General features: G+C 40.4%; 2 protein-coding genes across 2 annotated transcripts in view; both read left to right on the forward strand.

Moving 5' to 3' along the window:
• im:7147486 (uncharacterized) overlaps positions 1 to 5872 on the forward strand; it is a 9158-nt gene extending 3286 nt beyond the window's left edge. Inside the window, exon 2 of the mRNA XM_050046897.1 lies at positions 2234 to 5872. Within this exon, the coding sequence (XP_049902854.1) occupies positions 2290 to 5310 (3021 nt within the window). The 5' untranslated portion in view covers positions 2234 to 2289 and the 3' untranslated portion in view covers positions 5311 to 5872. The remainder of the gene's footprint in view (positions 1 to 2233) is intronic.
• Positions 5873 to 10036: 4164 nt separating this feature from the next.
• Positions 10037 to 13231, forward strand: LOC126392272 (uncharacterized). Its single transcript, XM_050047595.1, has 2 exons — positions 10037 to 10253; positions 10769 to 13231. The coding sequence occupies exon 2, from the start codon at positions 10816 to 10818 to the stop codon at positions 12415 to 12417; it is 1602 nt and encodes a 533-aa protein (XP_049903552.1). The 5' UTR covers positions 10037 to 10253; positions 10769 to 10815; the 3' UTR covers positions 12418 to 13231.
• Positions 13232 to 13270: the final 39 nt, after the last annotated feature.

Consider the following 13270-nt stretch of genomic DNA (forward strand, 5'->3'; position numbering starts at 1 on the left):
CACTTTTTCACACAGGGCCATGTAGCTTTGGATTTTTTTCTTCCTTATTAATAAAACCCTTCATTTAAAAACTGCATTTTGTGTTTACTTGTGTTATCTTTGACTAATGTTTAAATTTGTTTGATGATCTGAAACATTTAAGTGTGGAAAACATGCAAAAAAGTAAGAAATCAGGAAGGGGGCAAACACTTTTTCACACCACTGTATATTATCTGTCTATCTATCAATCTATCTATTCATTAGTGTGTTTTAAACAGCAATCTGTTCAGTGAGTTGGTGAAGTGATGGATGTCAAAAATGCTTCAAAAAAGCACTTTGTTGCCCCTTTAGCAGAGCAAGGGGAAAAGTGAGATTACAAGCCCTTATTTAGTCTGACATTATGGTTTAAAATGCCAACTAGGTTTGATCTCACAGGGTTTTCAAAAGAGCAGAATTTATAAAAACATCCATTTTACACCAAATGATACTCTCTGTAAAGACAATACACTGTCAGGAAACGTTGCACCATGCAATGAAATGAACCCAAAATACAAAGATAACTGTAAGAAGATAAGTATTATCACAAAAGCAGTGGAAACTATTTATAGTGCTAATTGCTCATATGGATCTAGAGGCTTGCAAAAGAATCAAATACCGTAACGCACCTAGAGTAATCAAGTCGTTAATGAATGCTTACAGGTTTCAATTTGGGTCTTTTCATATATGAGAGAGTGAGGAAAAAATCTTAAAACTAAGGTAATTCTTCTTCTTCTCTTTTACTTTTACTTCCACCATGATACTTTTCCTCGCAGTAATCCATCTGCTTCCAGCTTGCTACCTGAGGCTGGTGCTCCATGCACATTGAAATCATGATGGGAAAGGAGTAATTTTCTCCGAATGAAAAACGTAGTCTCCTTGAAGCATATGGCTGCTAGTCATGGCAGCTAGTGATGGAGACAGAAAACAAATGCTCACAGGGAAAGCACCAGTGACTGAATCCACCTCCGTCAAGTGGATTGATAATTCCCGGTCACATAAAGCCCCCTCGAGTGAGGGGAAAGCCAGAAGAATTGGCAGCAAGCTTGAGAGAGCACAGTTTTTGAAGTTTCCAATGGCTGGTTTGATCGACAACACAGCTTGGTTTAGACAGTCATGGTTTTTCCCTACTCAGAATAAAGAGCTCTGTATCACAGGTCTGAATGATTTCTCCCTGCTGTAAGGATCAAGTAGAAATGCATGTGTTCATTGTGAGGCTCAAGCATGCTATACAAAGCCAGTGGAAATAGGGCGTACATCTGCAGCCAGGCAGGGCTGTGTCTCTTCAGGTTGCAATCCAGGGCATCTCTCAGGTGCTCTGTGGAGATGGATGCTGCGATGAAATGCAGGCCAAGACAGCCCTGACTAAGCATGGGTTTTTCTTCATGCTGCTTACAGGCCTATGTTTAGGGCTCTTTGAGAGGGACCTGGGTAAGCGTCGTTCCAGCTGGATCATGTTTGCTAAAACCCCACCTAACAATGTGTCATAGGAAAAGCAAATTGCAATGCCTCATTACACAAAATATATTGCTTGTCATTTAGTTTCATAGAAACTGACAATTTTCTGTAAAAAAAACCAAAAAACACACACACACCATGTGACATTAATTTTCACTTGTTTGCATTATTTTTGTTTTCCAACGCTAAACATCAGACCATGTTTAAAACAAGTAACCAGATTTAACAGTGAAATGAATAAGAAGGTATTTTGGCGTATACATCAGTGCTGCATACTTAATCAAAATAATATCCAAATCGTAGTATGACCAAGTGCAATATCCAAAATGCAGGAGCTGTGTGTATCACAAGGTCCCATTTTAGATGAGGCATTGTCGTGCTACAGAGATGCCTCAGCCTACAAATCATATTCCAGATGTAAGAGAACATGCTTGATTAGTACAAACCCCAGCAAATATCAAATCATCATTTTTTTTTTTTTTTAAATTCCAGTGAAAAAGAAATGCAAAAACTACAATTCCCAAAAAAGTTGCAACTCATATCGCAATCACATATCCGTCAAAATAATTGCAATCTGATTTTTTTCTTCTTTTTTTTTTTTTTTTTTTACGTATCGTGCAGCCCTAGTATACGTGTATGCCGATAGAATTAGTGGAAATATTTAGGCTGAAAAATTGATTTTTGCAAACAATGTGCAAAGTAAGATTGTCCATTTTGACATCCTTTTTTTGTGTATGTTGTGTGTGTGTGTGATTTACAGGAGGCTTCCTTGCATGACCACAACACCTGGGTTGACGTGCATGTGTGGCTGCTGCGATGCTTGGATTACAGGGAACCACTTCGTCTCCCAAAGTGTATCGTTGCGTGGCGTGTTCAGCCACCTTCAGCGGATTGGCCTCCTTGCTAGTACATCAGGCCACTCACGCTGGTGGACTTTCCAAGGGCTCTGCTCCTCCACAGCCCAGCACCAGCCCACATGAAACACTGTTTGCAAGTATGGACTCATCCAGCGAGCACCCTGGTCCACACACACTCTTGCCTGAGTGCCCATCACCTGCTTTTTATATTTGTGATTGTGGAGAGGAGTTTCAGGACTTCAGTCTTATGCTGGAGCATAAGCAATCACATATCCCTGAAATACAGCTACTAGGTAGTAGCAGTGTTCTCTCCAGGGAAGCAGGGTGTGATAAAGGTTTTCCCAACCAGCATGTATCATTCATTCCAACTGTCACCCAGCCTGGTTTGGTCCTTAGTTGCCCCTCTACCTCAAGGTTTTCAGCTGCCGAACTACCCACATTAACAGACCATAAAGCAGATGTAAGCCTGGAGGACGGCATTGCCATAGTAACCACTCCTCAAGGCAAGTGTACACCCCCTCAGAATGACAGTGTGAAACAACTTGAGAGTCTTGTTGGGGAGATGTCAGCCACAACAGAGCACATACCAGAGACTGTAGAGGACATGCATTCACAGGACAATACAAATTCTGTTCTCAGTAGCAAAAAGGGTGAGAATTTGGCTGGAAATAACTCACTAATGAAGTTGGTGGCATCAGCATACATGAAGCACTTTCCACATCCTCTGTCTCAGGCTCAAAATGAGAACACAGTAACCCCCAAACAAGAAGTCGTCCCTGTTGATATAACACCAGTAGCCAAACCAGAGGTGACCCCAATCAATGACCTCTCTATTGCACAGTTGAGGCGGCTGCTTGCAAAACCTGGTATAAAGACTAAAGCTCCGTCCATCAGCAGAATTCTTGAGTCCAGTAAGAAGAAGGTTGTCTCCCTGACTAAGACTTTATCACCTGTCGTGGTTCTTGAAACCCGTCAAAAGCTGATGGATGCTGGCAGCAATGGCACATATGGGAGATATCAGTGCGGCCGCTGTCGAAGGGTATTTCAAAACTTGGACAAACTGACAGAGCATCATTTCTTGCACAAAAAAGAGAGGATTAAATGTTGTCGTCGCTGCAAACAGCTGATCATTGGGCGGCTGCCTTTACCTGACAATCACGTTTGCCCTCAGTTAGGAAACAAGACCTTACAGCCATCAAGCTCTTACAAGAAAAAGTTACAGTTTGCTCAAAAAATAGTGCCATTCCATAGTCTAAACAATTCAAAAAAAGTTTTCTTTTGTCCATTGTGCAAGCACAGCTACGCACGGAGGTGGAACCTCAAAATGCACAGGTGCCAGGGCCCGAGGTCAGGCCCCCCTCTGCAGGCCGATCCCTCCGTTCAGAAAATGCTAGAATTTAGATCAAACCATGAAATCAAAACAGATGCAGGGTTTAAAGCTGGAGCTCACATTTCTAAGAGTGTTGGCGTGGGCACTGAAGTTACTGGTCGTATCAAGGTAGAGGTGACCTCGCCAAATTCAGAAGTGTCACAGTTGGCCTGGACCCATCCAGCAAAAAAATTCTCACCGTTCTACCCCAAATCGTCCATGATGGAGCCGCACACGGACACCTCTCTGTCTGGGATATCGCCCCAGCAAGGAGAAGAAAACAGTAGCTGGGATGATGCAGCAGTTGATGATGATGATGATGATGATGACGGTAATGAAGGGCAGTGGACAATGCCCTTGGATGATGAAATGGAGGTGCTTAGCTCCATAGAGAAAACTGGTAATGACAGCGAGGTGAAGAAGACTATGTCAGGCGAACATGCAGGGACAGCGCTCCCTAGCCTGCGCTATTTTGTTAGAGATGGTGTAAAACGCTACCCTTGCAACAGGTGTCAGAAAACCTACAGCCGGCCATCTACTTTGAGGCGCCATCTACGGCTGTGCGGATTTAGGCCACGTGGACTTGGAACTGTAGCACAGAGTGGTGGTCAGGGTGCTAGTCTACTAACTGCCAACAATATAAAGCCCATGTTTGCTTGTTTTGTCTGTGGGAAGACCTTCAACCGCAAAGATAACATGATGGTCCACAGAAAGAAATGTCAGTTGCAGCGAACAATGACAGATGGCGGACAGGTGGAGAGAGGGACTGTGCAGCAGAGTATGTCAGGCAATGCAACAGACAGTCAGACCAAGGAGGATGACGGGGGCAACTGGGGCATCATGTCACTGCCCTCAGTACTTCCAAGGAGGGTGACGTGTGAGTGTGGGGTTGGATTTACATCCCCAAGGCTTCTCCTGGAGCATCTGCAGAAGCATGCGCAGGAATCCTACACGTGTCCGACATGTGGAGAGACTGTTAGTTCCTGGGCAGACTACGAAGTTCATCTGCAGATCCACATGCATCCTCATCACCAGCTGCTGAAGGGACTACAGCCACAGCGATCACAGCCATTATTACTTCGATTTCAGCAGCAGCCGCCTCCGCAGCAGCCCCCTCCTCCGGTGCATCAGCCTCCACAGAAGCAACCACGCACAGAGCCGCCGCCAAATCCAGCAAAGAAGCAGCAGCGGATAGTGTGCTCACGATGTGGCAACACTTTCTCAACTCGCTGTTCCCTCCGAAGGCACATATCCTGGAATCGATGCAAAGGTGTACGTGCTACAAATCCCGCAAACCCACCCAAAACCTATCACTGTTCCCACTGCAACTCTGACTTCCCAAACACAATCAGTCTTATGTTTCACCAGAGGAGTGGGGCTTGCAAGCCTGCCATCAAGCCTGTGCGTTGCCCCGTGTGTCTCCGCTGGTTTGGCACCATGGACGGATTGCAGAAACACCTGCTTACTCATAAACAGTCCGAGTCATATCGCTGTGACGTCTGTCAGGGTACATACCCAAACCTGAAATCACTCAAGAACCACCGCAGGAGGATTCATCGCATCATGGCTGGAGACACTAAGCCAAAAACACCAGAACAGCTGATTTCTTAATGACACTTAAAATTTTCTGGAAAAACAAAAAACAAAACGCTAACATGCGAGTGGCACACAGACCACATTTTGTTAAAGTTTGTTCTTTCCATATGTGCCAATTGTACTTAACTTGTGTTTTCTTTTTCTTACCCCTCCAGACGTTATTTAGACACTGTACAGCCACGTTTTTTATTTTATTTTTAAAGCTACTCTGAGAGAGTGTTATAGTAGTTTGCCACTGTAAAAAAAAAAAAAAAAAAAAAAAAAAAGCGTTGGTATAATGTACATTTTTTGTTCTCAAGTTAATCCTTTTATTGCATATGGGAGCGTAATGTATTTACTTGAGAAAATCCTGCTTTGTTTTTTTTTAATTAAAGAGATTATGAGTTAACGAGATTATCAGAAATTAGCGAGATAATAATCTCATGAAATGATAAAGTGAATGCATTACGTTTCGGTAATTACATAGCCTCATTAGCCTGTAAATGTAGTATTTGGTAATCCAACTTTTATCACAGAGTTTGTGATGTAGCTTGTTGTTGTTCCTGGTGTTAATAAACATACCAGTATGTGAAACATGTACGCTATATCATTTTTGTGTGGTATGGGCTCTTATATCTGAAATTATCCGGGTAATTAAAAATCTTTCTTAGCGAGATGGGCATTATCCATAAGAAGATTGTCTATGTAAAATGAAAGACCATGTTGGACACAAGTCCAAGTGGAAGTGTACAGGGAATCAAATATGTATACGTTGTCAGCAATGCCGCAGCATTCAAGTATCCACAGTGAAATCAAAAAACTAGGCCCACATCTTTTGATTATTGGGCATTTGTTACATCATTCATACACAAATAACTGTAGGTTTTGTGTCTTCCCTTTAGATGACCCACTGGAGAGACTATATACATTGTTAAGTAAGTTGTTTGCTATGTTCACAATATTTAAGTGTGCAGTTGCTTAGTGAAGGATCTAATTTAGATGTACATCTTTACAAGTTCATGTGTGCGTTTGCCTCCTCATTGTGTACAGACAGTATCAGTAAAATATAATTCATGGTCAAGGCTGGATCACCAACTTGGTAAAACAGACAACAGCCCTGTGGCTCAAAAACTCATGACCCTAAAAGCTCCAGGCTTTCTTTGTTTCAACTTTGTGCTCATCTGTGAATATTAAGGAGGATTATATGTTTACAGCTTAAATGTACTGCTATGTAAGATATTTGAATTAAACTAATTTCATTAGGTTTCAACATATGAAATTAAATGTAATGTCATCCCTCTAGAGCTCAGTCCATGCCTCTCTAATAGGATACACACAAAGTATGCTTGACTAAAACTGACAAGGATAGTTCCTGCCTAGTTTATGTACAGTGGGGGAAAGTATAGTCTGCACTGCCAGAGAGGTCAGTGACTAGATAGGAGGAATGGATTTGTTTGAACTTCGATCCAAATGTGGCTGTGTGATTTATAAAAGCCTTTGTGAGTCATTTAGTAGGCCTGTGGAAATACAGTACAATCAACAAACACCAGCATAACCACTGACTTCCTATTTACATTTATAGAGCTCTATATGAATATTCTTAACACAATGCCAGCTGTGTTCAATTGCTTTTAGTTTGAGTGTCAAATTGACATTAATTCAAGTTAATAAATGTAATAAAGGTTTCTTACCTGTGAATTTACATTTATAGATATTAAATTTGTCCATTATAATGAGATTAATTGTGTACACACGAGTGTTTTTCTGTATATTGTTTTCCAGGAGACCAAACAACACATTCCTCCACAGCAAGACAAAAGTCATCAATATTCTCAGTGATAAAAGCACAAAGGTTTGACCAGAAATTCTTTACAATGCCAAGAAAAAAAAAAGCACAACAGTTTCTTGACATCCATCATAAAAAGGACAGATCACACCATTGTCACTCTTGAAAAACACACATGCACACAAGTATAATTTTTAGCTCGATAGAATGTATGAATGAATTTAAAATAAATTTCATTATCTTCACTGGTGATTAACTAACGATATCAGGGAGAGGCCAGGCCTTCTGTACCATATCATCCACAAATTAATTCCAATATGAAGTCACATATGGAAATGCAGGATCTCTGGTACAGATCTTATAGACCAGTTGTTACCTGGAAAACTGAAAAAACAAATTTTGCCTGTGGGATTGTATGTTGACAGGAACAAGGCCAATTGTTGGCTGAGATTTACATAGCATACAAACTCCAGGATATTGCACCAAAGACTTTGCGTTATCCCCAGATGTTACATCAATATTATATTCTAATAGAAACTATTCATAATTAGAGAGAAGACTGTCGCTGTTAAACAACTGATCTTCCAATGTAAAACCAATATTTCATGAAGATGGATTTGTGTATATATAAAATGTCCTTGTTATTCCATATAAAGAAGGTTTGAAGTGAAAAAAGTGTTTGTAGATGAGAGACCATGACAAAAAAGCCTGGTACTAAAAAACATTTTTACAGGGATTTAACAAATATAGTTACAAACAACAGAATTTCAGCCACCCAGCTTAGGTAATGTATGAGAGATATAATGAGATGTAATATTCCAAATAAAGGGAGGGTTGCTGAAAATTTGCTTCTGCCAGTTCATCTTAAATGTATTATTAAATGTATGGAGAGAAAAAACAAGCCCACCATTTTTGTAAGTGAATCAGGAGCTTCTTTTTCACTTTATTGTGCACAAATTCATTTATTTATTTACAGAAATACAAGCAGATACACAAAATAAGAAGACAAAAAATAAACAAAAGAATAATACATTTGCATTTTATAATGCCAGAGTTTTTGTTATATGCATCATATTATAATAATTTAAAAGACTTATTAGCTTTTTTATTCTTAACATGGTGTGATATTGAAATTCATTTATAAAGTGCAGGAAAGTCAGTTTGGTTTCTGACCACTTTTTCAATAAATATTGAATCTTCTGAAAATAAAGAGTTGTATGATACATGTGTGGTACAACATTGTATTTCCAATCTTATATTGACTAAAATATAGCATTACATCAAAGATATTTATTTCAACATTTATCCTAAGTTTCTTTTGTTAGACAGCTGGCATCATTCTGCTGTATATAGAGTGAAAAAAAAAAACAGATGAGGAATAACCTACTCTCCTTTTCCAGTCCACAGACATCACACTTATAATCCATATTCAACTCAAATCTTTAAAACGCAAGCTTTCCTGGCTAAATTCTATGTAATAAATTATTAAATTTAAATTGTGTATATAACACAAATTTTCCATTCGTCCTCCCACTGTATATCATTAAATAATTAGAGCACTTCTATTGTATATATTAGTTCCACCAACATAAATATTTTCCACACAATCAATGTCAAAGTATAAGGACACTTTCTGGTATACAGTAGTATCAAGAACAATAGCATAGTTATTTAGAATTTATCCAGAATTTCTTTGTAGGTCAGTAAGTAACCATATTTATAAAGTAATTGGTCATTTTTGAACCATGTGTGATAGAAGATCGTCTTATTTTTATATTGGATGTCTTTATTGTTCAATACAAAGTAGGCCACCTATGGGGCTGAGAAGTTACGTTTGTAAGCTAATAACCAAGCTGTCAGTGCTCGTCTACGAAAATTAGCTAATTTATAAGGAATTTTATCAACAAAGAAATCACATTTTAGTTCAAACATGATACCACCAACTGGATGAAACTGGTAACTGGAAAAATATTTCAAATACTATCCTTTTATAAACATTCAGTAATCTGCTTAATCTTAAATGCTGACTCAAGAACATTTTTTAAATTTCAAAATACTTTATTTCTAACAAAGAGTTATGAAACAATTGTCATATAAGAAAAAAAAACCATGCCAGAGGTATTAAAGGTCCATTCATACTTTTAGTCCTTTACATTAAAAAATATATGTCCTTTAAAATATTGAAAGTCTTTGTTGCTTTTTATTCTTCTTCACATCGTCTAGCAAGGTGCCGTACTGCTCGGGTTCAACAATAAACCAGTTAATGCAGGGTTTGAAGTCAGACCATTTCAATTTGTGGATATAGAGTTTATCAAGAATGATCAGAAACATAATGATATAAGTAATATAGCTTTACATTTGGCATAAACAACACAAAAGCATGGATCCATCCTGCCTTGTATCAATGGTTCAGGCTGGTGGTGGTGGTGGTGTAATGATGTGTCATTTGGGCCCCTTAGTACCAACTGAGCATGGTTTAAACACCACAGCCTACCTGAGTATTGTTGCTGACCGTGTCCATCCCTTTATGTCCAGTGTACCCATATTCTGATGGCTACTTCCAGCAGGATAACGCACCATGTCACAAAGCTCAAATCATCTCAAACTGGTTCCTTGAACATGACAATGAGTTCACTGTACTCCAATGGCCTCCACAGTCACCAGATCTCAATCCAATAGAGCACCTTTGGGATGTGGTGGAACTGGAGATCCACATGAACGTGCAGCCAACAAATCTGCAGCAACTGTGTGATGCTATCATGTCAATATGGACCAAAATCTCTGGTGATGTCACGAAGAGTTAAGGCAGTTCTGAAGGCAGTGCTAGCAAGGTGTCCCTAATAAAGTGGCTGCTGATTGTCAAATAGTGCTCATTTTCCTATTTATAAAGTCTTGCACATCTGTCCAAAATAAAAGGTGACTGTGGAGCTCCAGTCGGTAGGTGTCAGTATAGTGACGCAACACCCGGAAGTTTAGCTGTCGAAGCGCGCCATCCGTAGAAGAAGAGCGGTCTGTGCTCCGCTTTTCGGTGTGGCTAACAAGCTAACTGCCACCCACTCCTGTAAAATACCGGCAAATCAGTCTACTCGTGAATGTCTATCAAAACGTCAATCGACAAGCTGTTTGCAGTTTATTGCAAGGATATAATATTACCTGAATATTTATACGGCGAAACTCTGATATTCATGTGAAGGTAAGCTAACGTTATTGTTCGTTAGCTAGCTGAGGCTAACGTTAGCATGGTAACGTTAGGTTTTTATGGCAAGGCAAAGGCGCGTTCAGCAAAATATCAGCGTTGTAAAATGTTAAACGTGACTCGCTAACGTATTTTTGCAAATGTTAAGCACTATTGAAGAATAGTATTGTGCCACCACATGAATTAGATGGATGACGCTAACGTTACAGTATGTATGTCAAAGCCTGTACTGTAACGTTACAGTAAAAAATGATATCGGGAAGAGTTTATTTGCTCATGTCAGAAGTTTAGACTTCCTTTTTAGAGACGAGCAAATGTTCAAAGAAAGCTGTGAGTGATTTTTATAAATTACAGTCGTCTCTGCTTTGGTTAGCACATCATTTCATGTAGCGTTTAGCATAACTAGCTCGTGAGTCACTATTAAATGATGAGGTATAACCGGATTTAACATATGGCCATTTTAGCCATATTCTCTATATGACTGCATTAATCCCAACACCTGTCTCCAACAGGAAAGGTGCTGCAGAGGACCCTACAGTGAACAACAGTGAACACGTCCATGACCGGCCTGATGATGGAGAGAGGAATGCAAAAACTGCACAATGTCCTGGAGGACGGTCTAGGCAGAGACTTGATGAACGCCGGACGGTTTTGCTTCAGCTGTGAGCAGATATTTGCAAATCGGAAATGCCTGGAGGAACACTTTTGTTCTGCTGCAAGTCACATCTGCTCCTGCGGAACTGAGTTCACTGAATACAAAGACATGCTGGAGCACAGCACTACCCATGAACCAGGGCACCAAGTGCTTGATCATGGAACAATAAGGAAGCGCAGAATTGAGAAGCGCATTGAAGAGGAGGCGCAGCTGAAAAGACTACAGACTGGTGAAGTCGTCTGGCAGACACCTAAATTGAACAATGCATCATCAGTCTCTTTGCCAATGAAGCCAACGCTGCAAGGATCCATTACATCAGCCTATACGCCACAAGTTCCCATGCAGTCTGCGCAGATTTCACAAGTGCCTCAGTTCTACCACCCCGGGTCACAATCATCTTTGCTCCCAAATCCTGTCCGCAATGAACAAGACATGCAGAATATTTTTGCAGGTGTAGGTGCACCAACAGTAGATCTTTGGACACTTTACCAGCCTGTCGTGTTGTTGCAAACGGTGCGGAAATTTAACAAGTCCAAGCCTTACACTTGTGGCAAATGTGGGCAGGGTTTTATGACAAAGACTGATCTCGTCCACCACCACAGCTCTCATGTCACAGACAAAGTTTCTGGCTGTATAGGATGTGGGCTGCTGCTCTCCAGCAAGAAGATGGTGCCTCGCTTCCATGTTTGTAAGGGACCCAACCCTGTTACCAAATTCAGACTCATCACTGCGAAGCCACTGAAGATGAAGACACAAAATGACGCCAGTACATCAAGGAGTCCGCGTATCCTAGGGCCTAGGTTTCGGGGGAAAAAACAGAGTCCCAGTGCAGCCAGTAATGGCAGTCGTGCACCTCTTATTATTCCCAACCTGCAGCTGAAAAATCAGAAATTCATTGCATACAGTAAAAACAATCAGGGCTTTCGTGCCTCTCCGAATCTGCAAGTGAAGAGTCCCAGTGCATCCAAGCCTTATATCATCGCCCCCTTTCCATCGATGAATCAGAGTCCAAATCCCAGTGCATCCAACAGAAGCAGTCGGGGGCTTCTTGTCACTTCCTCCATGCAGTTCAAGATGCTCTCAAACTCTGCATCAGGTATGTCGAGCAGAGCATTGCAGACATCCTCTGCATCAAGTGGGTTCCCATGTCGTGTATGTCATCTTCCTTTTGAAACTGCTCAGCTGCTACAGAGGCACAAGTGTATCAAAGCACAGGAGTTTATGGCACACCACGTGCGAGGTGGCAAACAGCGTTACAGAATAAAGAGGGTGACACCAGTGGTGAGCTCAGTTCCTGCCCAGATGAATGGCGAGCGAAAATTTGGGATTCCTTCTCCTGGTAACGCAATGAAAAACCAAGTCATGGCTGTCGGTCAAGGAGTGGTTCCTGTAAATGGGAAAACAGAAGTAGATATGGAGGATGATTGCTACATAGTTGAAAGCGGACCAGACAAACCTGCTGAGATGATTTACCAAGTAACCTCGTCTGTCCCTATTAAGACTTGACCAAACAAGAGCTGCACATACAGTTTGCATGTCACGTTTTATGTTTATAAAGGACCAAGTGCATAAAGTCAGTCCTGTTTGAACAGCATCAACTTGTTAGGTTAACTGCGCAGGAACACGATGCTTTCTGGCTTTCTCCAAACTATTAAAGATAAGAAAGTGTCGGATGAATAGCGACAACAAACACGCTTCCTTATCAAGCTGGATTTTTTTGTCAGTTCTGTAAACAGTTCCAATAATGGTGCCCCTGCAATCATAATAGAAAATGTAAATCAGTAAAGTTCATTAATGAAAATGTATGTGCATGGTTTACCCATGTTTGGTGGGATAACCAGGTATGGTCTTATAGTTTGTTTTTCTTTTTTAATTATGTTTTTAGTATGATCAGAATGTGTTGTGAGGCTGTGGGAATTGACCACAATACCTTGTGTGTTCTTACCAGCTTTGTCAGACTTTAAGATTACAGTATATGTTGTATTAAACTATATTTTCAAACTCTGTGTGTGTGTGTTCATGGGATCCTGCAGCATGTTGTGTCATTCACATGATAAATGGACTGAATGTAAAGTGCTTTTCACCTGACAGCAGTGCAAATACTTCAGTTAATGACAGTGTATAGCTGTGTGCAGTTAACAATGCTTTACAACTACAGTAATGAAGTAAGAATATGGTGATGGTGTGACAGTAAAATAAGTGACGAATCATGAAATGAAGACAGAATTTTAAAAAAGAAATAACAGATTTGGCAACAATGCCATTGTGTCTATTACATATTGGTATTTTGTGGAGTGTTTGATTTGGTGTCAGAAAAATAAAACTATGATGAATCAACTTTTTGTTTTTACAGCTCAAC

This window comes from Epinephelus moara, chromosome 6 (genome assembly GCF_006386435.1).
Source record: "Epinephelus moara isolate mb chromosome 6, YSFRI_EMoa_1.0, whole genome shotgun sequence".
NCBI classification, from domain to species: Eukaryota; Metazoa; Chordata; class Actinopteri; order Perciformes; family Serranidae; genus Epinephelus; species Epinephelus moara.

Coding starts and splice junctions, on each gene's coding strand:
- LOC126392272 (XM_050047595.1), top strand. CDS start 10,816: ATGACCGGCCTGATGATGGAGAGAGGAATGCAAAAACTGCACAATGTC.